At 57.6% G+C, this 27961-nt stretch overlaps 1 protein-coding gene across 3 annotated transcripts; it reads right to left on the bottom strand.

Moving 5' to 3' along the window:
* Window positions 1-1401: 1401 nt before the first annotated feature.
* Window positions 1402-27961, bottom strand: DDR1 (discoidin domain receptor tyrosine kinase 1). Of its 3 annotated transcripts, none has more exons than XM_044983388.1 (18): window positions 27698-27961; window positions 15499-15634; window positions 13261-13363; window positions 12717-12945; window positions 11808-11955; window positions 11605-11707; window positions 10458-10644; window positions 10008-10254; window positions 9222-9380; window positions 8960-9123; window positions 8419-8617; window positions 6718-6828; window positions 5821-6059; window positions 4691-4818; window positions 3863-4063; window positions 3432-3666; window positions 2934-3083; window positions 1402-1920 (listed from the first exon to the last, which is right to left on the bottom strand). In XM_044983388.1, the coding sequence occupies exons 2-18, from the start codon at window positions 15572-15574 to the stop codon at window positions 1780-1782; spliced, it is 2820 nt and encodes a 939-aa protein (XP_044839323.1). In that variant the 5' UTR covers window positions 15575-15634; window positions 27698-27961; the 3' UTR covers window positions 1402-1779. The 3 variants fall into 3 exon arrangements, with proteins under 3 accessions (XP_044839323.1, XP_044839324.1, XP_044839325.1); XM_044983389.1 differs by lacking the exon at window positions 27698-27961 and adding an exon at window positions 26366-26563; XM_044983390.1 differs by lacking the exon at window positions 6718-6828 and having other exon boundaries at window positions 27698-27960.

Genomic DNA, 27961 nt, shown 5'->3' with positions numbered 1-27961 from the left:
TATATATTAGTGTAAAAATCTTTTTTTCTCTACTCGCCAAATATGTACAGATCCCGTTTCCAAATAACAACAGTAAAAAAGAGAAAAACTACCAAGATTAGCAAGGAATTTAAAAAAAAAATGAATAAAAAGCATTTGACAGGGTTGTGTGTGGGCGGAGAGAGACAAAAACATACACATCCGGATCATTAAATCTATATCACCGTCATCAATATTTACTCCTTGGAAACAAAAATAGGACTGGGGCTTTCGGAGACGTCTAAGGCAATTTAGTGCTCAAAGGTCATTCATTTCTCTGAGCCCTTCACTCACCTTCGCCTGCTTTGAGAAGCTCAGCTCAAGACTTTGCAAAGTGGTCCGTGATTTCGCACCTTAAAGGCACTTGCTTTTCCGAGAAGGCCCTTTAGCGCGGTGCCTTTTTCCCGCTACAGAAATGAACGCCCCCTAAAACACGAGGCCCCAGTGAAAATCTCGCTGCCCCCAGACTCTACAGTACGGTATCTACAATCCCTTCCTCCGAGTCTCAGGAGGAAGGAAAAATTAAATTACGTTACCCGGGTCCCCTGCTGGTGTCAAGCAGCAGTAGTTGCGTTGCTGTTGATTGGCATCAGCTGGGGATCTGGCCGTTAGAACAAACAGTGTCTCTTGCTTTGTTAGCGCCGACCCCCAGGCCCCTCCAGACCAGTCTCCCTCCTCTGGGGGTGGCCTGGTTGCCTCCAGGCTGTTTCATTGTTGTCCCGTAGCTTCGCCCCACCCCTCCCTTCCCCTGTCCATGTCAGTAGCACTCGTACATCCAGTGTTCAGCTCACCCCAGTGCCATGAGACCAGGGCGCTATTTTTTCCCCAGTGTTAGTCCAATCCACGCGAAATTAAAATAATACAGAAGTCTGACCCCCCAAGCCAGTTCTGCCCGGTCCCCTTTGGAGTCAGCCCCGCTGCAGGACGGCAGTGGGGAGGAAAGAGACACCCTCCAAGGGACACAGGGGGGGAGAGTAAAAGGAGGAGTAAGGAAGGGTAGATGGGGAAAAAGGGAGTGAGAGACGTAGAGGGGATGAGAGATGGTGACAGAGAGAGTAGGGGAGAGAGAGAAAGTGAGAGAGGGATATGGACTCTGTGTGTGTGTGTGTGTGTGTGTGTGTGTGTGTGTGTGTGTGTGTGTGAGTGTGTGAGTGTGAGAGAGAGAGAGAGAGTGAGTGAGAGTGAGAGAGGGATATGGAGAGAGAGAGAGAGAGTGTGTGTGTGTGTGTGTGTGTGTGTGTGTGTGTGTGTGAGTGTGTGAGTGTGAGAGAGAGAGAGAGAGTGAGTGAGAGTGAGAGAGGGATATGGAGAGAGAGAGAGAGAGAGTGTGTGTGTGTGTGTGTGTGAGTGTGTGAGAGAGAGAGAGAGAGAGAGAGAGAGTGAGAGTGAGAGAGGGATATGGAGAGAGAGAGTGTGTGTGTGTGTGTGAGTGTGTGAGAGAGAGAGAGAGAGAGAAAGAAAGCATGAACAGAAGAAGACACAGATGGCTAGAAAGGCTCAGGAATGCCTGGAGAGGGGTGAGCTAGCTGGAGGGGTGGCCGGCAGGCTGGCCAGCCAGGGATGGACAGACAGAGGTAGGGCCAGACACACGGACAGATGCCCCTTAAGACGCCCCAGTAGAGAAGCTTCCAGTTCCCGAATCCGGCTCCCCACCCGAGCTCCCGCACCGACGACCCACAGCTGCAGCTGGAGAGATGCAGAATAGAAGCTGACGCCTGGGGGTCCACATGGGTTGGCCCCCCAACCTCTGCTCAGCTTGGCTCACACCATGTTGAGGGCGTCCTCAGACAGGAAGCGGTGGAGGTGCTGGAAGGAGGGACGGTCCTTGGACTCGCGGACCCAGCAGCGCAGCATCACCTCATAGAGAGCCAGGGGGCAGGCAGGGGGCCGGGACAGGTATATCTGGGGGGCAGAGAGGGGTCAGTGGGTGCCTGTCCCCCAAGCCAGCCAGCTGTCCCGCCCTGGTGCCAGATCAGAGCCAGTACCCCTGTGACATACTATACCTCCATATTCACCCCTTGTATGTGGTTATGATATATTTTGTGCAAAGTACGCCTTGTGAGGTATCGTTTGAAAAGTCATAACTTGCTGAACATCATTGTCCCATTAAAAGCTGTGTGTGTCATTGTATACTGAGTTATGAGATGCTGCTACGTGTTTGTTACTGAAACATATTGTGAGTCTGGGGAACGCTCACGGACTAGCTCCTCAGAAGTCACAAAGGACTGTAAAAAAAGGCCTTGCCCGTCACCCCAAATGTCATGAACCAGAAGGTGCGAGCAAGAAATGTACAATGCACCCGAGAGATGCTTCGAACCTCACGTACGCAGGGGACGGCGTTGTCTACACCCCCGCAGGGTTGGGGGAGGATGTCCCTCAAGGAGAGAAGGAGGGTATAAAATGAGAGACAATGGCATCTGCATCACCATCTGGACACATGGACAGCAGATCGTTTGGACGACAAAGAGAAGAATAATTGAACTGTGTGTTTGTGGGGAGCAGGGAGACGACTCACAGTTCTGGGGTGCAAGGCCGGGGCTGCGGGGATTTGGGGGTGTCTCCCCGTGTACCGTTCATGGGTGGCTGGGAGAGGATTCGTGTAACTTTGCTGGGTGCAGCGTCCCATGCGGATGGCTGTGTGAGGGCAGAGTCTGGAGGGGTTTTCCTGTGCTAGGGAGCTACGGGGGCGCAGCGATTCCACAGGCCAGGTTGTACCCCGGGGGATGTCACAGCCCCCTAGAGGATACAGCCCCAATTCCCACCCCCTGAGCCACCTCTGGAGCCGGAGGGCAGCCAGTGCCCCCTAGAGGGGAAAGATCCCGTGTCCCATTCCCCTGCCCCCCTGAACCAGCCGTGCCAATGCCTGGGGCCGGATGGGAACCGGCGGGGGCGGGGTAATGCCCTGTCTCCGGTACCTGCTCGCCCTGGTCCCGGAAGAACTGCCCGGCGTTCTCGATGACCTGCTCGTCGGTCAGCTGGCTGTAGGGCTGCTCCTGACACAGCATCAGCACCTCCCAGAGCGTCACCCCGAAGGCCCAGACGTCGCTGGCCGTGGTGAACTTCCCCTGCATTGGGGGGCAGGGTTAGTGGAGGGGGGGGATAAACCCCAAGACAGAACCGTGCCCCCCATCCCACTCCTCTCTCCTTTCCACACTCCTCTTTCCCCCGCTCCCTTCCTCCTTCTCCCCTTCCACACTCCCCCCTTCTACACTCCTCCCTTCTCCCCTAGGCCCCGCCCCTCTCCCCAACAGGCCCCGCCTCCTGTCCCTGGCAGGATGCTCTCCCAAAGCCATCCAGCAAATGGGCTGCACACTGTGGCCCAGGATGCGGGCATAGTCCTCTCTCCACTAGCCCCACCCCTTTCCCCAGGCCCCGCCCCTCTCCAGCAGGCCCTGCCTCCCGGGGGGTCTCACCATGAGGATGCACTCCCAGGCCATCCAGCGGATGGGCAGCACGGCGCGCCCCTGGATGCGGTAGTAGTCCCCCGAGTAGAGGTTGCGGCTCATGCCGAAGTCGGCGATCTTGATGGTGAAGCCCTCCCCGACCAGGCAATTGCGCGTGGCCAGGTCCCGGTGCACGAAGTTGAGAGAGGCCAGAAACTTCATCCCCGAGGCAATCTGGGCCGCCACGTGGACCAGCGTGGGGTAGCTGGACAGAGGGGGAGGGCAGGTCAGAGAGATTCCCAGCATGCACCGAGGTAGAGAAAGGGAGGGAACATGAGATATTCCCAGCATGCACTGAGGTTGAGAAAGGGAGGGAACATGAGATATTCCCAGCATGCACTGGGACCCCACAGGGTGCAGGGTTGGCAGGACTAGGCGTCCTTGGCCTGCCCGGGGGGTACCTGATGGTGGGGGCATCGCTGGTGCTGCCCCCCAGCTTGTCCTCCAGCTCGTGGCTGCTGAGGAACTGGTTGAGGTCCCCGTTCTCCATGTACTCGGTGATCATGCACAGGGGGTCGTCCCGCACGCACACGCCCAGCAGCCGCACGATGTTGGGGTCCTTCAGCCGCGACATGATTTTCACCTCCTTCAGGAAGTCGTTCCTTGGGGTGGGGGGAAAGGTCTCATCAGCACCCCGTGGTGCACTCACAAGGGAATAACACACGGCTGCACAAGCATCCTCCTCGTGCAACATTCTGGTGTTGCATAAGCATCCCTGTTGCACACTCACAATGGGACAGCCCAAGGGGACACAAGCTACCTTCTCATGCACTCACAATGAGCGAGCCATGGTGAAACAACCATCTGCCTTGTGCAAAGGAAGGCCTCTGGTGACACACCTGTCTCCCCTGGTACAACAGGATGTGCTGAGTTTGCACGTGCATTCCCTTCTTGTGCACTCACAGTGGATGGTCCGAGGTGGAACAAGCATCCACCTCAGGCAATGGGACAGTCTGTGTTTGCACAACTGCCCCCCTTCCCCCGTGAACTCACAAAAGATGGCTTGAGGTGGCAAAAGCATCCTTCCTTGTGCATCGGGACATGCCATGTTTGCACATGTACCCCTCCTCGTGCACTCACAAGGGATGGCCTGAGGTCTCCCAAGGAACTCTCCATGTGCAGCAGGAGATACTGTGTCTCCACGATCACTCCCCCCATGTGCAATGAGATGCTCCATATTTGCACAAGCACCGTCCCCCACCTCTCCCCCGCAACCCTCGTGCACTCACCTGGCGTTCTTGGTGGCGTCAGAGCGCAGGATTTTCACGGCCACCAGCAGGGGGCGTCCCTTGCGCACGTTGAATGGGAACTCCAGAATGGGCAGATCCTGGGGACTTTCTATCTCACAGAGATGCACCTGGGAGGTAGGGGTAGGGTGGGCAGAGAGCAGCAGCCAATCAGCACCTGGCAGGGTCAGCCACACCACCCACCCACTAACACACCCTCCCCTGGACTCAGCGCAGCCTCCCAGATCCTTCCGCCTATAAAATAGTCCCCCCACTTCCTCAGAGCAGAGAGAGGGATGGGGAAAGAGGTGGAGGAAGGTGTGGAGGGGAAAACAGGTCTACAGAGAAAGACAGACAGAAACCAAGGGGGGTTGGGAAAAGAGATAGACAGAAGGTGAGAGAGAAAGGGAGAGAGAGAGAGAGAGAGAACGGAAGAGTCTAGGCTGGTTGGAGGGAGAACGGACAGATGGATAGAGAGAAAGAAAAACGAAGAAGGGAAGAGAATAAAATAATTAATTATGAAATAACACGAAAGGCTGAACCAAAGGAACGAATGAACGAAAGAACAAACGAGAGAATGGAGGAAAAAGAATGAAAGAACAAATGGATCAAAGAACGTATAAACGAATGCACAGACGAACAAACACACGAAGAAACAAAAGAACGAATAAAAACGTCTGACTGAAGGAAAGAATGAACCAATGAGTGAAGACGACAATGGAAGTACAAACGCGTGTAATGAAAAAAAGAAAACACCATCAACTGAATGAATGAATGAATGGAGAAACGACTGCACAAAACCACAAACAAATGCACCGACGACAGAGAGAACACAGGAACTGACGAATGTGTAAATGAACAAGTGAAGGACTAAATTCGTGAAAGACGAAAGGGGCGACCGAACACGAGACCAGGTGAATGAGGCAAAGGCTGAACTCGTGAGCGGCTAAACCAACGGACGAAGGAATGAACGAAAGGCCCAGGGGAGGACCAAAGGAATGACGAGTGGAAGAACGGATGAAAGCACAACGCGAAGGATGCAGTGGGAGAATGGGCTGAAAGCCGGTGGAGAGTTGGGACAGTGGAGGGGGGCTGGGGACGGCCAGAGGGGCACATGAGGTTCAGGGACCCACCTCTCCAAACTGCCCCTCCCCTAGCTTCTCCTTGAAGAGGAGACGCCCCCGGGGGAACTCCCCCAGGGCCATGTCCTTGCCGGCCAGCGCGTCCACGGCCACGGCGGGCACGGCGTAGGTGTTCCCGCCCGTCACCCCCTGCAGGTTGATAATGTCTGCCTCGGCATAGTGCGGGACATTGTTCTGCGCCGCGGCCTGGGCCCCGGCAGGGTCTGGCTCCATGTAGTCGCCGCTGCAGGCTGCGGGGGGCAAAGAGACTGGGGGTTAGCGGGGACGTTCCTGTCAGCTGGGAGACCCTGATATGCTCCACCCCAGAGCTAGCTGCATCTTGGTGCTGGGATCCCTATATAAACAGCTGCCCCATCCAAGAGCTGGCTGCCTCTCAGTGATGGATGTGGGATCCCTGTATAAACAGCCACCCCACCCCAGAAGCAGCCGCATCTAAGTGCCAGGCAAGGGATCTCTGTATAAACAGCTGCCGCACCCCAGAGGTGGCTGCATCTCAATGCCAGATAAGGGATCCATGTATGAACAGCTGCCCCAGCCCAGAAGCGGTTGCATATCAAGCGAGGGATCCTTCTGCAGCATCGTTATGTGTGAATGTGCCCCGCCCCAGAGCCAGCTGCATCCTGGCACCAGGATGGAGAATCCTGCAGAGCTGAAGGTACAATGTTATCTCTTATCAAAGCCCCGACCCCTCCCGGTCCCATAAGCCAAAGCAGAGAGGTTCATGGGAGCAGAGGGCCACGGGTCAATGCCAACCTGGGTTACACATGCAGACAGGGCGGAAGGTCAGACAGGTGGGAAGCAGAGAGCGCCCCCTAGAGGGGGACGGAGGAATGCAGCCCACGAGCTGCTGCGCTCCCAGGTCGGGCCGCCAGGTGGCGCCCTCCTTACCATCTGTGTTGATTGGCTTAGCCCCGTCGGCTGGCGGGCGAGCGAGCCCTCCCATTGGCTGGGCGTATGTGGCCAGGAAGAGCCGATAGGCCGGGTTGTTGAGCAGCAGAGCTGTCGGGAGAAGGGGATGTGGGGCGGGGATGGGAGGGAGAGACAAACGGATGGATGAGAACGGACTGACAGACGCACACGAGAGGGGTGGGGCAGGGGGACAGGGGCGGGGCTACATTATGCCCCTCCCCTTTTAGCCCCCATCTTTCCCGAGACAGTGGAAGGGAGATGGACATTCCTGACACATGAGGGTAATAAAGCCAGGCCCCTCCTTTGGGGCAATAGAACCCAGGAGTCCTGGCTCCCAGCCCCCCGGCTCTAACCACTAGACCCCACTCCCCTCCCAGAGCCGGGCGTCAGTCACTCTCTGGGGCCGTGGATGGGGGAGGACACACAGGATGAGATGGGAGGGGAGGGGGAAACACAGCAGGGTGGGGGAGGGGGTCCCAAATCTGCAGCTGAGGGGGGAGGGGCAGCACCAGAGAAGAGGACATGGGAGGAAGCCGCCTCCCTCTTCCATCTCTCCGCCCACCCCGGATTTTCCCTCCATCCATCTTTCCTTCCGGGCTTTCCCTGCCCCCTTCCTGCAGCCTCCTGCTCTCTGCCACGGGCTTCCTGTCCTCCAGTCGGCCCTCCCCATTCATCTCTCCAGGCCCCCATCGCTCTTGTTCCTGCTCTTTCCTCCTCCTCCAGCACCCCCTGAAATCCCCACGTCTCTCCACCGCTGTGTCTCCGCCTTTCCCTCCCTCCCTGCCTGCCTGCCCACTTCTCTATTTCTCCCTCGATCCGCCAGCCGATCCAGCTAATCATCCTTTTATACGTTCATCTGTCTACATGTCCATCCATCCATTTCTCCATCCCTTCATCCACCTGTCCATCATCCATCCATCTGCATGGCCATCATCCAGCCACCTAACCCTCTATTTGTCCATCCATTCATCAATCCCTTCATTCACCTGTCCATCATCCATCCATCCACCTATTTATCCATCCATCTCTTCATTCACCTGTCAGTCCATCCATCCGTGTGATCATCATCATCGTCCACCTATTTGTCCAGCCATCCATCCCATCATCCATCTGTCCATCATCCATCCATCCACCTATTTGTCCAGCCATCTATCCATCCCTTCATCCACATGTTGATCATCCATCCATCCCTTCATCCACCCGTCCAGCCATCTATCCATCCCTTCATCCACTTGTCCATTATCCATCCATCCGCCTATTTATTCATCCATCCCTTCATCCACCTGTCGGTCCATCCATCCGTGTGGTCATCATCCATCCATCCACCTATTTGTCCATCCATCTATCCATCCCTTCATCCACCTGTCCACCCACATGGCCATCCATCTGTGCATTTGCCTGTCTGTCCACCTATCCCTCCACCTGTCAGTCCATACAACCATCCGCCTGTCTGTCCATCCATCCACCCACCCACCCACCCACCTTTCCATCTCTCCATCCATCCATTTGCCTGTCCATCCATCTGTCTATCTGCCTGTCAACCCATCCACCTCTTTCTCCCACCCCTTCCTTCTACCATCCTGTTCCACCCAGTCCCCTTGGCCTTGGCTCTCCATGCTTGGATGGATCCTCTCTCCCCACGGCATGGCTGGTGGGTCCCTCCGATCCCCTGCCTCTCACCAGAGTTCTCAGCACCATGGGGCAGCTCGGGCAATTTCATGCGGGCACGGCTGGGCTCCTGATACTCGGTCTCCCCCGAGTGGATGCGCTCGTAGCGGTTCGAGTGGCGTTGGGAGCCCATCGTGTTGTTGATAACGATGGTGTCACCCGGGACCGACAAGTGCACGGTCAGGTCGTCATCGGAGATTCGCCGCTGGGCCTGAGGGGGGCGGCAGAGAGATCACACCAGCCCCTGGCACTGACCACAACACCCTGCTCCCTCCCCAAGGGTTAGGAATGAACCCAGGAGTCCGGGGTCCCAGCCCCTGCTGCTGTAACCCATTAGACCCCAGTCCCAACTTCCAGAGCTTGGCCAGAACCCAGATGTCCTGACTCATGTCTGCCCCATGAGATAGAGGAGCAGCAAGCAGGTTAAGGGATCGATAGGTATATGCTCTGTAATGCCACCGAATGGCAAATATAACACACTCTCACCTCCCTATACAGCTCTGCCAGGGCCCCTCAGTCCCGACCTGCAGCCCCCCGGCCCCATCTCACTTACCTTCCCCAGGATCTTCTTCCAATACTGCCTCCAAAGGATGAGGAAGATGACGACCAGCAGCAGCAGGATAATGGCCACCAGGCAGCCAATCAGAATGGAGGTATTGCTGTTATCATCCTTGGCGATTGGCTGGCCAGATTTAGACTCTCCTTGGATCTCGAGGTCTGAAATGGACAGAAGCCAGGAGAAGATGTGGGACCAGCCTCTCGGTGGGTGGATCCCAGGGAAGAAGGCCACAGTAGCCCCTTGCCGAGTGGCTTACCCTGGAGTGTGAGGTTGGACGTGGCCTCAGTGTCTCTGTGAAGCGTGGAGCCAGGGTCTTCCAGGACAGGGGGGGCTGCAGCACCCCTGCCCGAGGGCCGGGGACCAGCCATCGGGGGCCAGTGGCTTGTTCCAGAAACGGACACGTCGTCCACCACATCTGGAGAAAAGAGGGAGCGAATTAATGGATGGCAGACGAAAGAATGAACCCAGGAATGCACTAACTGAAGAATGAGAGGGCGGAAAAGAAGAACCAATGAGTTAACAACCAACAAGAACCAACTAATTAATGAGCGAGAGAATTAGCAAACGAAAGAACAAAATAAAGAGCTAACGAACCAACACACCAATCAACACAACCTACCAACTGAACCAATGAACTAACCCACCAACCAGCAAACTAACCCACCACAAACGAACCAAAGTAACCAACACATTAAACAATGGCATAACCAACCAATCAAAGCACAAGCCAACCAACCAATTCATTAAGGAACTGACCAGCCAATGAACTCAACAAAAGAACTAAACTAACCAACCAACCAACAAGCCAATCAATAAACTTACCAAACAGCTAACCAATGAACGAGCCAACCAAGCAGACAACCAATCAACCAGCCAACCAGCAAACTAACCAACCAATGAAGAGAACTGACCAATTAATGAAAGAATTAAATAAATAATGAGGGAATCTACACAAAAATTATCCAACGACCCCGAATGAACAAACGAGCTAACAAACTAATTGATTCAAGGATGAGCTAGCTAACGAACGAAGCCCACTCACCCGAGAGGAAGGCGATCTCACTGAAGAGCATCCAAGTGCCGGAGAAGTGGAAGTGGCATTGCAGGAAACGCCCGAGGTGCCCCTCCAGGGGCACGGTGACTGACCGAGCACTGGGGTCCTTGACATCCACAGCCAGGACGTGGGAGACGAGATCAGGCTCCCAGGCTGTGGGGAGGCTGCGTTTGAACCTGCAATCCACCTGCCGGAATATGCTCACCCCTCGCGTGTGCATGTTATTGCAGTGGACCTGGGGGGAGAAGGAGGGTCAGCCGTGGAGAGGATGCCAGTGCCCCATAGAGGGCAAATTCTCCCATTCCCGCACCCTTGAGCCAGCCAGTTCTTCCACCCTGGGGCCGGATGGGAGCCGGCGCCCCCTAGAGGGGACAGGTCCCATGTCCCATTCTCTGCCTCCCTGAGCCAGACAGTCCCTGTCCTGGGGCCAGATGGTACCTTCATGTAAGTGAAGACCCGCAGGCTGTCGAACTCGAACTCCATCTCCATGTAGCCTTTGGGGAAGGAGTCATTTCTCCAGCCCACGTAATCGTAGCCCGGCCAGACCCGCAGCTCCTTAGTCTGGGTGAAGTCGTCCAGCCCCACCACGCCATCCGTCAGCTGCCCCAGCCCCCCGAACTGCAGCCTGCCAGGAGGAGACAAAGCACCAGGGACATAGGTAATAATGCCAGCTCCCCACCTGCCCTGAGTCAGGTGCTGCACTGGGAGGGGGACTGGCTGGGACTCCTGGTTTCTTGCACTGGGGGAGTGAGATGGGGGAGACCAGTGTATCGGGCTGGTACATTGGGGAACAGGAACGGGGACCTACAGGAGAGGCCGATCCACCCATCTTCCAGTCTATCCATCCACCCACCAGATTCCCCCCTTCCACCCACCAGATCTATCCATCTTCCAGTCTATCCATTCGCCCACCAGATCCATCCATCTTCTGGTTAACCCATCCAACCATCCACTCATCTATCCACCAGATCCATTAGATCTACCATTTTTTGGTCTATCCATCTGCCCACCAGATTCACCCATCCATCCACCCACCCACTAGATCCATCCAACCATCCACTCATATATCCACCAGATCCATACAACCATCTATCCACCAGATCCATCAGATCTATCCATCTTTTGGTCAATCCATCTACCCACCAGATTCATCCACCAATCCATCCATCCACCCACCCACCAGATCTATCCATCTGCCCACCAGATCCATCCATCTTCTGATCTATTTCTCCATCCATCCTCAGATCTCTCTTTCCATTCATCTGTCAAACCATCTTCAGTTCTACCTTGTCAGATCCATCCATCCACTCATTCTCTGACCTACCTATCCATTTACTCACCCATTTTCAGATTTAGCCGAGGGGGAAGGGCATTGTTTAGGGGACCAGGCAGGGGGGGTCAGGGATGGCAGAGTGTTTGTTTAGGGGTTGGGGGGGGAGTTCACCAGGGCGGACATGGGGCTCAGGGGGATAGGGGCTCGGGGACAAGGGTGGCAGGGTCAGCAGAGAGTGGAGTAGGGTGGGTCAGTGGTGGAGGGGTGGGGGACCAGGGATGGGAGAAGGGGGTGGCGGTGGTAAGAACTCACTTGCTGACACTGTAACCGTCATAGGTGGAGTCATTGAGGTAGATGGGCTCCGGCTGGAGGCCCATGGTCTGGCCCAGGGGGGCGGTGTAGGACTGAAGCCCGTCTGCAGGGGGAGACACAGAGGGACGTGCATCAGCCACCGGGACCCACACGATGGGGGGAAGGGGAGAGCGAAGTAGGGGGTGGGGGGCGGGGCACCTCACCGCGCCAGATGCAGCCGTACAGCTCCACGCGCAGGCAGACGCTCATGACGCGGTCGGCGCGCGGGTAGAAGCGCACGTAGCGGGCGATGATGGGCGGCCCCAGGTCCTTCAGTACCACCTCGTTGGTGTTCTCGTTCCCAGAGATCACCTGGGCAGGGAGGGGTTAATCACTCCCGGAGCCGGAGCCCCGCTCCTCGCGCCAGCCCCACCCACCCCTGCTGGGACCTCCCCCACTGCCGGACATCACAGCCCTGGGCCCTATCACATCACAGCACATCACACCACGGTGTTGCCACCCCGCCCCCCGTTTGATGTCATCGTTGTCTGATTGTGACATCACAGCCGAGAGTAATGTCATCACGCTCTTGCGGTAACCTTAGGAGCCCTGTAACATTGTGTCCCCGCCACCACCGGCGTCATCAGAGTCACATGGCATGAGGACGTCACAGGCAGGTGGGCAAAGACTATGTCTGAAGGGGCGACGACATCACGGAGATGACTGTGATGTCACAGGCAGTCGTGATGTCACATACAAGGGGCTGTGGTGTTACAGACAAGTCACGATGTCACAAAGGGGTCATGATGTCAAAGTCGCATTGAGGAGCCCTCGCAGAGGGTCATGAGGTCACAGACAGTGATGTCACATGGAGCCGTGACATCCCGGGGAGACGATTATGATGTCACAGGGGGGGGCGATGGAAGGGGGAAGTCCAGCATGACAGAGCCTGGGCATGAAACCTACTTCCCCAACTCACTGCCCCTCCCCACACCCTAAACCCCCTCTTCCTCCACCCCATCAACCACCCCCCCATCCCCAACGCCCTCCCCCCCTCCTCTGTCCCCCTCCCCCTCTGCTCCTCCCCCCACATCCTGCTGCCCCAGCCGTCTGTCCCCTCCCCCCCCCCGTACCTCGTTGCCCCAGCGGTCCCGCCAGGCGAGCCAGTGGTGCCGGTCGCGGCTGTAGTGGAGGCGGTAGGTCCGGGCAAACTCCTTGCCGTGGCCCCCCGCATGGCGGCCCTGGGTGCCCACCAGGGTCAGGAAGTGCAGGCCCCGCAGGTCGACCTCCAGGAACTCGGCGTCGTTGGGATAAACGGGCCCCGCCGGGCACCACGCCCCGTCCCCGTCGCTCGTGTCCAGCCTGCGCCCGAGGGGGGGGGGGACATGACACACACAGGGGGGTTAGCCCCGGTGTTATTGTAGGGTGTCTTGGAAATGCTGGGGCTGCCTGGGCAAGTTTGTTTCTGTAGGGTCTCTCATAAGATCTGAAGGTGGGTTATTATTGTAGGGTCTCTCGTAAGATTTGGGGCTGGGTTGTTATTGTAGGGTTGCCTCGCAGTCCTACATAGGCCCTTTGTTATCATAGCGTCTTTGATAAGGACCAGGGTTGCTTTGTTATTGTAGGGTCTCCCTGGAGGGCTGAAATTTATCGTAGTGGGGGAGGGGGGACTCTCACCGGCTGTGCTTGGCGGCCGTGGAGTCAGACCAGGCACTTGAGGCAGATAGATCCTCGTCGGGGATGGTTCGATCCTGCATGCCCAGCGCGTAGCGACACTTGGCTGCAGAGAGAGAACGGATGGAGAATGGCCCCTATACACCCCCTATAGCCCACCCAGCCCCTATACACCCCCTATAGCCCACCCAGCCTCTATACACCCCCTATAGCCCACCCAGCCCCTATACACCCCCTGTAGCCCACCCAGCCCCTATAGCCCACCCAGCCCCTATACACCCCCTATAACCCACCCAGTCACAACACATCCCTGATAGTCCACCTGGGCCCTATATACCCCCTACAGTCCACCAAGAACCTATATACCCTGATAGTCCACTTAGTCCCTATAGCTCACCTGGCCCCAATACACCCCCTATAGCCCCTATAGTCCCTGCAACCCCAATAAATCCTAATAGCCCACCTGGGCCTATACATCCCCTATAGCCCACCTGGGCCCTATAAGCTCATCCATAGCTCGCCTGCCTCTATAACCCAGCCAGCCCCTATATGTTCACCCTACCTGGCCCATATAGCACATCCAGCCCCTATACACCCCACCGACACCCCATACATGTCCCTATAAGGCACCTGTCTCCTCTACCTTCCCCCTCACACCCTATTCATCACGCCCACCTGACCCTGCACCCCTCCTCCCGCCCCGTCCTCCGCTCCCCTGACCTGCCCCCTCCACCGCCCCCAGCCCGAGGGGGGGAGCGCTGCCCGGCTGGGGGGGGGTCTTCTAGCAGCAGGAGGGGGAGAGCCCCAATCCGGCCACCAGGGGGCACCGCAGCCCCACACATGAGCCAAGCCACTTGGCCATGGCCCTGTCCTGAGGCTTCCACACTCACCGCAGCCCCCCCTCCCCTCCCCTGCCCTCCACACCCCTCCCCTCCCCCCTCCCCCCCTTCCACACTCACCCCTCCCTTCCACACTCACCGCAGCCCCCCTCCCCCGCCCTCCACACCCCTCCCCTCCCCACTCCCCCCTCCCCCCCTCCACACCCCTACTCCCCCCCTTCCACTCTCACTGCAGCCCCCCCCTCCCCCGCCCTCCACACCCCTCCCCTCCCCCTTCTTCTCACCCCTCCCCTCCCCTGCCCTCCACACCCCCACTCCCCCCTTCCACACCCCCACTCCCCCCCTTCCACACTCACCGCAGCCCCCCCTCCCCCGCCCTCCACACCCCTCCCCACCCCCACTCCCCCCCTACCCTGCCCTCCCCTCCCCACTCCCCTGCTCTCCACACCCCCACTGCCCCCCTTCCACACTCACCTCTTTCTCCCTTCCTCACTCACCCCTCCCCTGCCCTCCCCCTCCCATCCTCTCTTCCCTCCTTTCCTGGCTCATGCAGCCCGTAGCCCCTTGCCCACCCGCCCCTGCCCTGCCCCCTCTCCTGTCCAGCAGCACCCGACACCCCAGAGCTGCTCTCCCCCCCGGCACAGCTGGAGGGGCAGGTGTGGGGGGACCCGAGTCCAGGCCGCGCGCGTGGGGGGGGGGGCTCTCGCCCATGCCCGGAGTGAGGAAGTGGGGGGGGGCACCCAGGGGGACTGAGGAGCTGCAGGGCATTTCTCACTCGTGTGTGCGCGCGTGCGCCCCCTGCTGGTGGGAATCAGATCTGTTCTGTGGCTTAGCATATACAGAGCATATTCGTGTGTGTGTGTTAGCATGTACAGAACATGCATGTACAGAACATACAAAGTCCTCCACACCCGGCACCCCTCCCCTGCTCACCCCCATCCCCCACCCCAATCCCCCATCCCGTTTCCCCCCCCCACACTCCTCCTGCAGCCCCCGCTCCTCAACTCATCCCCCGCACCCGGCCCCCGTTCCCTGCTCACCCCCATCCCCCACCCCAATCCCTCTTCCCATTTCCCCCCCACACACTCCTCCTGCAGCCCCCACTCCCCAACTCATCCCCCGCACCCGGCACCCCCTCTCCGGCTTCCCTCGCATCCTCTGCGCCCCGTGCCCCACTCGCACCCTCTCCCCTGCTCCGCCCCATTCTTCCCTCCCCCCCATCATCCGCACCTCCCCCCCCCCCCGGCCTTGCCGCTGTCCTTCGATCCTTCACCCCTGCGTTCGGTTATCGCTCCCTCCATCCCTTCGTTCACTCCTCCCCCCACCCCCGTCATGGCACTAGCTGGCCACAAGCCCCTTTGCACAAGCCCCCGCCCCCCCAGCCGGTTTCGCCTTGAGATACCGAGATCAAAGTGCCCCTCCAGTTCCGATGGCCGGACAGATGCCAAGAGGAAGCTGCAAAGGATTATGGGTCTCATCGTGCTCCGCCCGGTCTCAGCCCCTCAGGCCAGGTTAGGCCGGCAACAGGCTCGTCATGCCTGCGGAAAGGAGGAAGCGGGGTCAGTTCGGCGGGAACCGCTCGCCCCAGCACCAAGATGCAGCCACCTCTGGGGCGGAACAGCTGGGTTACCCGCCGCACAGCGATGCTGCTCCAGGACGGCTCGCCCGGCACTGGGCTGCAGCTGCTTCTGGGGTGGGGCAATGGGGGAACAGCCACGCAGGGCAGCTCTGCAAAGGGAAGGTTTGCCCAGCACTAAGATGCAGCCAGCTCTGGGGTGGGGCAGCTGGGTACCAGCCATGCAGAGACACTGTGTGGATGCAGTTCGCCCGGTGGGGAAATGCAGCCAGCTCTGGGGTGGGGCAGCTGGGTACCAGCCACACAGAGACACCGCGTAGACCCCGGTGGGGAAATGCAGCCAGCTCTGGGGTGCGGCAGAGGGCCGGGGAAGCTGATGAATGGGAAATCCTGCCCCTCCCCAGCCAGGGATGTTTCCTGCAGGTCCCTGCGCTGGGAATCCCCGAGGGCTGAGTAACACACGCTGCCGAGCCAGAGCATCGCGGCTTCCGGCGATTGTCAGCGCTGCCCCGGCGCAACGTCGGGCGGAGGAGAGACCGGCCAGCGGGATGCGCACAGCCCCCTGCTGCCCCCTGCCCAACCCCCCCACTGAGCCCCCCGCCCCCCTCCCCACAGCCCCCTGCTGCCCCCTGCCCCGCTCCCCGCAGCCCAACCCCCCACTGCCCCCCCGCTCCCCTCCCCACAGCCCCCGCTGCCCCTGCTGCCCCCTGCAGCCCAGCGCCCCCCGATGCCCCCTGCCCCGCTCCCTACAGCCCAGCGCCCCCTGTTGTCCCCCGCCCTACTCCCCACAGCCCCCTGCTGCCCCCTGCCCCACTCCCCACAGCCCAGCACCCCCTGCTGAGCTCCCCGTCCTGCTCCCTGCAGCCCAGCACCCCCTGCTGCCCCCTGCCCCACAGCCCAACCCCCCACTGAGCCCCCGCCCCACTCCCCACAGTCCAGTGCCCCCTAGTGAGCCCCACTCCCTGCAGCTCAGTGTCCCAAACTAACCCCCTTCCCAGCAGCAGGAGCCCCTGGCTGCAGAGGGGAGGGGGTGGGTGTGGGGCGCCCCGGGCCAGCTGCTCCGACAACGCGGTGCTGGAATGTCCCTCCCAACAGCTGCCTGGCTCTTGCCCTGGTAAACAGCAGCTGACAGGCTGGGCCGGGGGGGCTGGTGCCAAGCTGGACGGGGAGAGGAGCCATCAGGGCATGGAGGGCGGGTCCCTTTGTACCCACTGAAGCTGCTCAAAGCCAGGCTGGGTCCCACGCAGGGGCTGGAGCGGCTCCCACCGGGGTGGGGAGATTCCTGGGCATTAGACAGGAGCTGGATTCCGGCACAGTTACCTGCCAAGGCCAAAGGGGGCTGCGGGTCGGGAGTGAGGGGCAGCGCAGGGCAGGGCTGGCGGGGGGCTGCGGGTCGGGAGTGAGGGGCAGCGCAGGGCAGGGCTGGCGGGGGGGCTGCGGGTCGGGAGTGAGGGGCACCGCAGGGCAGGGCTGGCGGGGGGCTGCGGGTCGGGAGTGAGGGGCACCGGCAGGGCAGGGCTGGCGGGGGGCTGCGGGTCGGGAGTGAGGGGCACCGCAGGGCAGGGCTGGCGGGGGGCTGCGGGTCGGGAGTGAGGGGCACCGCAGGGCAGGGCTGGCGGGGGGCTGCGGGTCGGGAGTGAGGGGCACCGCAGGGCAGGGCTGGCGGGGGGCTGCGGGTCGGGAGTGAGGGGCACCGCAGGGCAGGGCTGGCGGGGGGCTGCGGGTCGGGAGTGAGGGGCACCGCAGGGCTGGGCTGGCGGGGGGCTGCGGGTCGGGAGTGAGGGGCACCGCAGGGCACCGTGCGGGCTGGCGCGCTGCTCGCGGCTGCCTCGCATTCCTGGCACATCGCTGCCATTCCTCGCCCTGGCCTCCGTTCAATGAGTTTCCTTTTCTCCCGCAGCCCAGGGGCCCGGGGAGGTCGCCGGGTCACCAGCCTCAGATGCTGGCGGAGCAACTCAGGGACCTTCCAGTTGCCAAGAGCACCAGATGAGCCCCCCCTCCCCCCCACACCCACCCCTCTGCCGGGGAGCCAGGGAATGGGGCAGGGGCCTGTCCCCTCTAGGGGGCACCAGCTCCCACCTGGCCCCAGGGCAGGGACTGGCTGGCTCAGGGGGGCAGGGAATGGGGCAGGGGCCTGTCCCCTCAGGGCGCCGGCTCTGATCCGGCCCCAGGGCGGGCGACTGGCTCGGGTGGTTCCCAAGCAAAGGCCGTTACAGCACAAGGCATTTCCCGCTGGCGGCCTGGCTGAATGTCAGAGGCAGCTGGGTATGTGGGGCGTGCAGCCACGGTGACACAGCAGACAGCAGGGGAGGGTGAAGGGGCCCACAGGCGACTTGCCTAACTTCAGCAATTTCTTGTCAGGACTCCTGGGTTCTCTCCCCGGCTCTGGAGGGGAGTGGGGTCTGGTGGGTTAGATTGGGGGGGCTGGAAGCCAGGACGCCTGGGTTCTCTCCCCGGCTCTCGGAAGGGGGGAGTGGAGGCTGGTGGGTTAGAGCAGCGGGGGCTGGGAGGCAGGACTCCTGGGTTCTCTCCCCGACTCTGGGAGGGGAGTGGGGTCTGGTGGGTCAGAGCAGGGGGGCTGGGAGCCAGGATGCCTGGGTTCTCTCCCTGGCACTGGGAAGGGAGCGGGGCCTAGTGGTTAGAGCGGGGGCTGGCTGTGTTGGGGACTGGCTATGGGGTACCAGTGCTCTGTGCGGGTGGGGACAGGGGGGCCCTGAGCGCGCCCTGCGGTGCCGTGAGCAGCATGTTATGTCTCCCCTCCCCCCATCTCATTGCCATGCTGCCCACGCTCCCCCGGCTCTATTCAGACCAGCACAATGGCCTGGCTGGTTGGGGGGGGGGGCGGGAGCCCAGACACTGGCGGGGGCAGGGCGAGTGCGCTCAGCCTGAGCTAGACTCTGCACCTGGGGAACCAGGTGGGTCCACACGCCCCCCCACCCCGCTCCCGAACAGCTCCTGCAAACACAACCCCTGGTATCTCATTAACCTTCAGCCAAGGCTCCTGGCTGGGAACCAGGCCCAGGACAGAGCCAGACAGAGCCACGTGCTGGCGCGGCCGCACGGACACACACACAAAAGGGCTTTTTCTTATCCTGGTTCCCCCGTCACACAAAAAAAAACCCAACCCTGAGATTCGGGCCGATTTTCCCACCCGAATCGGGACAGAAAGTGGAAATTTCAAAACTAAACTAAAATTGGGACCAAAACAAAGAAAGTGTCGGGTTGGGGGAGTGGAAACCAGCCAAACGGTTTGTTCCCAGTCCAGCCTCTCCCTACGTTCTGCTGAGTTCAGTGTTAAAAGAACAAGTTGTTTCTCGCCGGGGGGAAAAAAAACCCGACACTTTTCATTCCGAAAATACCAACACCGGAGCTTTGGAAAGTTTCGGGAACAAAATTCCCCCCGTTTTCCAGGCAGGCGGGATCAGCTCGACCGAATCGACATTTTTCGGCGGGGGAGGGAAGAAACGTTTTGTCAAAAAATTCCCGACCAGCCCGAAAGCGCAGAGACCAGGCCAGGCGCACACACGGGGTGACCCGACGTCCCGGCCGTACGGTATCAGGATCGCCCCAATATTCAGGGCTTTGTCTTATATAGGTGCCTATTCCCCCCCCCCCCACACACACACACACGCACTCTCCCAATTTTCCACACTTGCTTGCAGGTCAACCTACACGCACCCACCTCTCAAGCTCCGCTTCCGACGCCCGCCAGCCCCACCCGCCAAGCCCCTTTCCCAGTATAATACACCTCTGCCCAGCAAGCAGCACACTAGCCAGCCAGTCACTGCATGGGAGCGGTCAGACTCCAGCCCCCGCCCCCCATTCCAGTTGGGGTTCTGGGGTTCAGGCAGGAGGCAGGTGGAGGGAAAAAGAAAGAAAGAAAAAAATGGGGATCAAAGTCTGACTCCAACCCCAGAACCAGATCAGGTACCAGCAACTCCATCCAAACGTACCAATTTCTGTCCTGTTCTAAAGCCTGTCTCAGCCATTCCCACCGGGTATCTCCCCCACCCTGTTTAGGTATCACCCCGCACCCAGCCCAACGGGGTCACGCCGGATTCACTCTGGGGACACCAAGATCAGAAGCCGGCTCTGACTGCGTTGACGGCACTCAGCTCACTCCGGATTCACACCGGGGTCAGAATTTTGCCTGGCATGAATAAATGCTTCTAAGAGCAAATAGTGACAACTACAGACTGACTATTTGCTAATTACAGTTATAACAGCAAGGTGATATTTAGTAATTATCGCCCACTAGCTGATATAGCAACAGCAACGTACTGAACGCTAATCGGCAAAACCCAGTTAAAGGAGTTCTTGCTAATAAGGTTAGTTATAATACTTAATAGCTGGTTTCATGAAATGATTATAAGAAATGTGTAGCTGCTAACGGCTGATCGCATTCATTGTTGGCCACAGATGAATATGTGGACTGTAACAATAAAATCTCTCTAATTGTTGATGCTGCTGATTGGTGTTGATAACAGGCGAGATGTGGAATTAGAATACCTAGTTCTTAGACAGCACTTCTCACCCGTAGCTCTCGTTCATCTCACAGACTCAGGGATTTATCCTCCCCAAGGCCCTGTGTGGCAGGCAGTGCTCTTTGAGCCAATGTATAGACGGGGAAACTGAGGCACGCGGCGTCTAAGGGCCAGATTCACAACGGAATGTAGGCTCAGTGGGAAGCAGCCTAAATCAGCCAATGGGAGAGACCGACCAGAGGGGTGTGGCCTAAGCCCCGCCCCTCTCCCCGAGACAGGTGACGAAGTCTAGTGCCGCTCGGCCGCCTCAGCCGCAAACCCGCTCCTGGTGGCCTCCGCCGGGTGGGGGCGGAGAGTCTCCCAAGTAGCCTTTAGCCTGGTCATTCGAGCACTCAGCTGGGAGACCCGGGTTCGATTCCCCGCTCTGCCTGCCGGGATTTGAACTGGACTCTGCCACCTCTCAAGGGGGTGCCCGAACCACTGGGCACCAGGGTAGTCTGCCCGGCTCCCTCCATCTCTCCTGCGGAAGTGGTGCCACTCTGGATTAAGGAGCGAAAGGATCAGCAGGAGAGCAAGCAGGAGAACGACCCTGTCGTCCGGCAGCGGGAGCTCTCATACAGGAAAGTCAGGCCCCAGCGCCCCCCGCTCCAACTGCTTCTTCAAAATATGTTCCCCTAGTGGCCAAGTTTGGACAGACTGAGGGAGCCGCATGCCATCCAGGCATGGAGGGAGTCGATTTTTCTCAGTCAATGTCGGTAAATGTCAATTTCACCATCCGGGCACAGCGAAACCGACAAGAAAAGTTATTCCCGCCGATAACAATCCAAATTCCCAGCTAGGCAAAGGGGGATCAAAGTGACCTCAGATCTGTTAAGGGCTGTTACAGAGGACAGCGATCAATTGCTGTATGCACTGAAGGCAGGACAAGGGTTAATTGGCTTCTTCTGAGGGAGATTTAGGTTCGATATTAGGAAAAACTTTCTAGTTACAAGGGGAGTTAAGCTCTGGACCAGGTTCCAAGGGAGGCTGTGGAATCCCCGTCATTTTTAACAGCAGGTTGGACAAACACCCGTCAGGGACGGTCCAGGTTTACTGGGTCCTGCCTCGGCGCAGGGGGCCGGACAATGACCTCTCGAGGTCCCTCCCCGCCCGACGTTTCTAGGACTGTATGAAGAATTCTTCGTTAATGTGGCTAAAAAGCCAGCATCAAATCCACCCCCCACATCTCCTGCAACTGTGAACAGCTAAAATCGCTACCAAACTGAGAGGAGGGGGGAAATGCTGAACCCCCCAGGAGTGCACACAACTGCGAAAGTGTCAATCAATCCACATTGGGGGGCAGGGGGGATGCTTAAAAAGAAACATTGATTTGTCTGTCAAAATGATAAACCAATCGCACTCTGCCGAGTCTCCCCGGAGCTCGGTGGTTAGAGCCCTCACCTGAGATCCCCTCCTGAAAGCCCGGCTTTTCAGGCCGGGGGGATTGAACCGAGGTTCCCTCCAGCCAGGGGGCTCCAGCCAGGGCTGTGTTGCAGCCCGATCCGGGAAGCGTATTGGGAGCTCGCCGGCCGACTCGGGCCCACAGGCGAGTTCGGTGGGGGAACGTCCATGTTCCCCCAGGTTGGGGCAGCGCTCTGGGGTTGAGGCGTCCGGATGCCGAAGGGAGGGGGCGCTGCGGGTCGCGGTCGCGGAGCCGGCCACGCCCAGGGAGCATCTACGGTAGACACCTGGGCGCCGAGGTGGGGCCTGGTGCTGGGATTTTGGGGGCTAAGGGTGCAGTGAGGTGCCTGTCTCCTCTCGGGACCTGGGCCCACGCTACAGACCTGCTGACTGCGGAGATGTGCAGCTCTTGTTTGCCAACCGCTGGTCGGGTAACAAGTGATAGAGTATTGAGCCAGTCAGCGGATGAGTAATTAATAATGCATTGATCTAGGCACTGGAGTGATTATTAATATATCATTGATCAAATATTAGCCATTAGCATCATAATTATAATGGATCCCTCTAGTCATTAGAGTGATTATTCATGTGATCTATTTAATAAATTATGATTAACAACTAGATAAGTATACATTAATTATTGCTCTAATGATTAGCGCAATCCACTAATTATTACTCTGACATACATTATATATTAATAACTGACTACATGCATAAATAATTATGACTCAATACATTAATTCCTGTAATGATTAGAGCAATCCATTAATATTTAGTATTCTAATGAATACATTAATGAATACAATCAAGTAATATATAATTACTCTAATGCCTAGCTCATTGCATTAATGATTAATAATTATCACTAATGACTAGATAATTAATGTATTGATTTAGGCATTAGACTCAACTGGTAATGATGTATCAATGCAGTCAAATTATTAAGGATTAATCTCGTCATTAATAAGTATTAAGGTATTGCTCTAGTCATTAAGTGGTTAATAACTGTTCGTGTGTCATTAATGAAGTGTTAATCTAGGCACTCCTCACACTCGCTGTGCTTTCGCTTGTCAACCTGCCGTAAACGAGTATGAAATTATCACCAATACTTCCTAACGTCGCGATCCAGCCCTTAGAGTGAGTATTACCAAGAACGTATTGATCTGGGCTCTGGAGTTGTCATAATGCGGGTTAATTACAGCCAGCTGGGCAGTCGACGAATTCTTAATAATTAATGATCTATTGAGCTAAGCGTTTATTGCCACCCTTTTCCCACCTCCCACGTGCTCCCCACGCAGCCGCAACGCCCCCTTAGAGCCGGTCTCTTTCCCTGAGCACCTCCCAGCCGGCCCTCCCCGGGCACCGCTGCAAAGCCTCCTGCCTTCCCCCAGGCCTGGATCAGAGCCGTCCAACCAGCCCCCACTGCCCGGAGCAGCCAGGAGACTGGTGTGCTGCTCTGAAACCTGCCGTAACGGCCCTGGGACCCCCTCAGCTGGGATTCCCGGCCCACGCACGCATCCCCAGAGCACCCGTAACCGCCCCCGACATGCTCAGCCGACCCTGGTGCCCGCGGAGTCGTGCACCGTGGGGGACGAGCCCAGGGCTGAAGACAGCTCCCGTGTCAGACGGCTGGCGCTTGGCCACGGGCTGCAGATGGGAGGCCGGCCTAGGGTGTGAAACTGGCTTGGGGTGGATCGGGAGAGAGGCGTGCAGGGACGGATACAGAGCGACGCAGACGGGGATGGAGAGAGGAGAGTTCTGGATCGAAATCACAGACCCCACACTAACAAACAAACAGCAAGTACACGACCCGCCGCCGGCGACCTTAGCCACAACCAAACACAGATGCCACAACGCACACACCGGCGACGATACATATATTTAACAAGAACACAAACCAACAGCAGCCACTGCCAACCGGATATGGATACACACAATAAACCACAACAGCAACACGTACCTTGGCATGCTAGCAAGGAGGAGAATATAGCTCCTGTATTGGCAACAGGAGCTACTGATAAGAGGAACATAGGATCACTGGGACCAATCCTGTTATTTCAGCCAGCCCCAGTGTATCATTCCACTCAGACATTTACCAGTCCTCGGCATAAACTTACTGCCGTCTGCAAGTCACATCCGCACAATAAACCCCGACACTCCAGGACGATCAGCAAAGCTGGACATTTTTCATCTAAACTTTTTTCTTTTTGGTGACAAAACCCCCACCCTCATCGCCAGCACAATTTTCGGCTAAACCAAAACGTTTCAAAAAAACGTGTCAATTTCAACAACATTTCATTTTGGTACAACCCGGAACGAAGCGTTTGGCTCCTGCGGAAACGTCCCGGTTTTGACGTTTTCGGAATGGTTTGGAGTTCTCGTCCGGAAACTGCACCTGGAAACACAGGGCCTTGTTTCTTCAGAGACACAAATAATAAAAAGTTGTGTACGCTCAAAAGCAGAATGAAATGTTTCACAGCCCTTGAAATGGACTATTTTGATTGGCCTGAAAATGGTGTTATTTGGGAATTTTGGTTCATGGGAAATTTTAACGAAATGTGTTTTTGTTTCACTTTAGAACAGGAAAAAAATTCAACATTGTGGAATTTCCCACAAAATGGAAAAGGCAGTTCCTGTCCAGATCTACCAAACCTGTGACAAGAAGCGACAACATAAAACTAACAAAATGTGTCACTGTTACAACACTTCCCAATAATACGCACATTGCAATAAACAACAATGCATAACCATATCGCACACATACGAACCAGGACAAGAACCAACACACAACCACAAGATGAGAAACCAGTGCATGAAACACAATGCTAGCCACCAATACAGGTGCACACACAATAAATGAGAACACACAATTACAATAGCAACGCACACAAATAGTAGCAAGAAACAACTTGGGTAAGGAATGGTGTCCCTAGCCTCTGTTTGTCAGAGGGTGGAGATGGATGGCAGGAGAGAGATCACTTGATCATTGCCTGTTAGGTTCACTCCCTCTGGGGCACCTGGCATTGGCCACTGTCAGTAGACAGATACTGGGCTAGATGGACCTTTGGTCTGACCCGGTACGGCCGTTCTAATGTTCTTATGTACTTCCAGCAAGACCTAAACAATGATGCAGGTCTGCAGTAGCAACAGCCAACCACAACATGAACATACACAATAGACTACAATGCCCCCTGACAATTAGAACAGCAACACACACACTTCTGAACAATGACATCACACACAACCGCAATTGCAATGAATATATTCACAAGAAACAAGGACAAGACCATGGATGCTTAAGTGGCATCACAGCAATGAGGATCTCAGGTCAGATTTCTGACAGCACTAGGTTCTTGCTGAAATAAAATGGGATTTGGGCCTTTGAAAAGTGAGTTTCAAATCCCCCTCTTTCTTCCTTGGAGAAAAAAAATGAGTTTCAAACCTCCCCATCTTGTTGGGGGACAAAGTGAGTCTCAAGGCCCCTCTCAAATCCCAGCTTTATCTGCCCACAAATCTGCCACCGTTAAACAATTGTGTTAGCCGGGTGCCAAACCCCGGGGTGGGTTTTCATTTGGTTGAAACTTAAATCAATTCCTAATTGTTTTCAGCTAAATCAAAATGAGACTATTACTTAGATTCGAAAAATCCACCTCTTGCGTTCACCCCAGGCTACCACCCATGCAGACCATGTCCGCTCAGTCAGTGGATTCACTCCTAAAGGAGGCTTTGCTGCAGAAATAATCACGACCTTTCACCCCACGGCTTAACTGACTATACCCGTTGTCATTGCTACTATCAGTGCTTATCTGCATGAGGACAGTCGAGTGGGCTGGGCTCCACCCTGGGCGGCAGGACACCTGGGTTCTGCTCCTGGCTCTGTGCCCTCACTGGCAGGGCCAGCTCCAGACACCAGCCTACCAAGCACGTGCTTGGGGCAGCACCTTGGGACAGGGCAGCGCTCAGGGTTTGGTTTTGTTTTTGTTTGGTTCGGCCGGGCAGCGCTGGGGGGCGGGGCTTGGGCGGCGTGGCGCTGGGAGGCGGGGCTTGGGCGGCATGATGCTCAGGGGGGCGGGGACTTCGGCGGCGCAACACTTGGGGGTGCGGACTTGGGTGGCGTGGTGTGGTGCTCGTGAGGAGCAGGGGGCTTAGGCGGCACGGCGCTCAGGGGGGCGGGAGCTTGGGCAGCACAACGCTCGGGGGGGGTTCGGCGGTGCAGCGCTCATGGGGGCAGGGCATAGCTCTTTTTTTTTGCTTGGGGCGGCAAAAATATTAGAGCCGGCCCTGCTCTCTGGGCCTCAGTTTCCAGCCCAACCCCTTGTCTGGCTTGTGTGTAAGATCTTTGGGGCAGGGACTGTCTCTCCCTGTGTGTCTGTGCAGCGCCCGGCACAACGGGGCCCTGATCTCAGCTGGGGCAGGGACTGTCTCTCCCTGTGTGTCTGTGCAGCACCCGGCACAACGGGGCCCTGATCTCAGCTGGGGCAGGGACTGTCTCTCCCTGTGTGTCTGTGCAGCGCCCGGCACAACGGGGCCCTGATCTCAGCTGGGGCAGGGCCTGTCTCTCCCTGTGTGTCTGTGCAGCGCCCGGCACGACGGGGCCTTGATCTCAGCTGGGGCAGGGACTGTCTCTACCTGTGTGTCTGTGCAGCGCCCGGCACGACGGGGCCTTGATCTCAGCTGCAGCATATACACAAATAAATACATAAACAATAGAATAAATACTTAGATACATGAGTGTAATAGGAACAGTCGATTCTATTGTTTAGTCTCACCTGTGATGCCATAACAAGGTGCTGCTGCATTCGCTGTTAATATTCCCTTTTCTTCCTACTTTCTTTGTTCACTTTTAACAGCAGCAGCGGCTCTAGTTATTACTGTCTCTATTCATTCAGTAGCAACGCTGTTAATTCACATTTGCCGTCACCACTGGCAGGGCTGGTTCTCAGGCCTGTTCCTTTGGACTCATGGCCCACGAGTGCTAGATTTTCTCCCCCCACCTTCCTAGCAAGGGAATAAGGGTCCTTGTTCGCGCTGTTGTAATTGCTAAAAGAACAGGCGTCCCTGTGTCACCTCCCAGACTAACAACCATATCTGAGCACCAGCTTCCCTGGGCTCCAGCCCACTTCATCGGATGCAGGCGGAGGAACATGCAGCAGGAAGCTACATACCCACACAGAGCCCCTGGCACAACGGGTGTCACCCTGCACGGGGGTAATTACCCCCCCCCCCCGGGCTGGCCCCGCAGCAGCTGGCTGGGAGCGGCTGAGTGGGACGCAGCGGCTGGCGAGGAGGGACCCGCCTGGAAGTGGCTGGTTAAAAATGGCTCAGGTCTGAGGCGCTACCTGGCGTCTCCCCCGCACGCCACTTTCGGAGCCGTCTGGGAACTTCACAGCCCGGGCGGAACCTGAAATAGCAACAGGCGGACGCTGAGCTCAGTTTGCTCCGGGGTCACTGAGATCAGAATCCAGCCTGGACTCGGGACCTGCAGGGGAGTCACTCCGGATTTACACCGGGGTCACTGAGAGCAGAATCCAGCCTGGACTCGGGACCTGCAGTGGAGTCACTCCGGATTTACACTGGGGTCACTGAGAGCAGAATCCAGCCTGGACTCCAGGAACTGCAGCGGAGTCACTCCGGATTTACACCAGGGTCACTGAGATCAGAATCCAGCCTGGACTCGGGACCTGCAGGGGAGTCACTCCAGATTTACACCAGGGTCACTGAGATCAGAATCCAGCCTGGACTCGGGACCTGCAGGGGAGTCACTCCAGATTTACACCGGGGTCACTGGAGATCAGAATCCAGCCTGGACCCCATTGCAGCGGAGTCACTCCGGATTTACACCAGGGTCACTGAGATCAGAATCCAGCCTGGACTCGGGACCTGCAGTGGAGTCACTCCAGATTTACACCGGGGTCACTGAGAGCAGAATCCAGCCTGGAGTCGGGACCTGCAGCGGGGTCACTCCGGATTTACACCGGGATCACCGAGATCAGAAGCCAGCGGAGTTCCACCCCCCGTCAGAGATCCGGAAGTGTTGGGGAGCCGCCAGATCCCCCCGGATTCCTGCCCTCCCGGATCAAGGTCAAGCCCAACCACGGTACCTCTCCCGGCCGCGCCGATCTTCCGCCTGGCGGGCGCCGAACACCATGAAATCCCCTGGAAACCAGGAAGGGGGAAATCCCTCGGCAGGGAAGGGAAAGATCCGGGTTTTCCTCCGCGGTGTAAATCCAGCTTTGCGGGGGAGCCGGCTCCGGAGCGAACCCCCCAGCTCCGAACAATCCCGGCGCCCGGCTCTGCCCGGAGTCCTGCCGCTCCGGAGTCTCCCCAGCTGCTCCCCTGAGCTCATCGGGCGTTTATGCAAATCC

This window comes from Mauremys mutica, chromosome 12 (genome assembly GCF_020497125.1).
Source record: "Mauremys mutica isolate MM-2020 ecotype Southern chromosome 12, ASM2049712v1, whole genome shotgun sequence".
NCBI lineage: Eukaryota > Metazoa > Chordata > Testudines > Geoemydidae > Mauremys > Mauremys mutica.
This window is presented reverse-complemented; position numbering and strand designations above follow the sequence as displayed.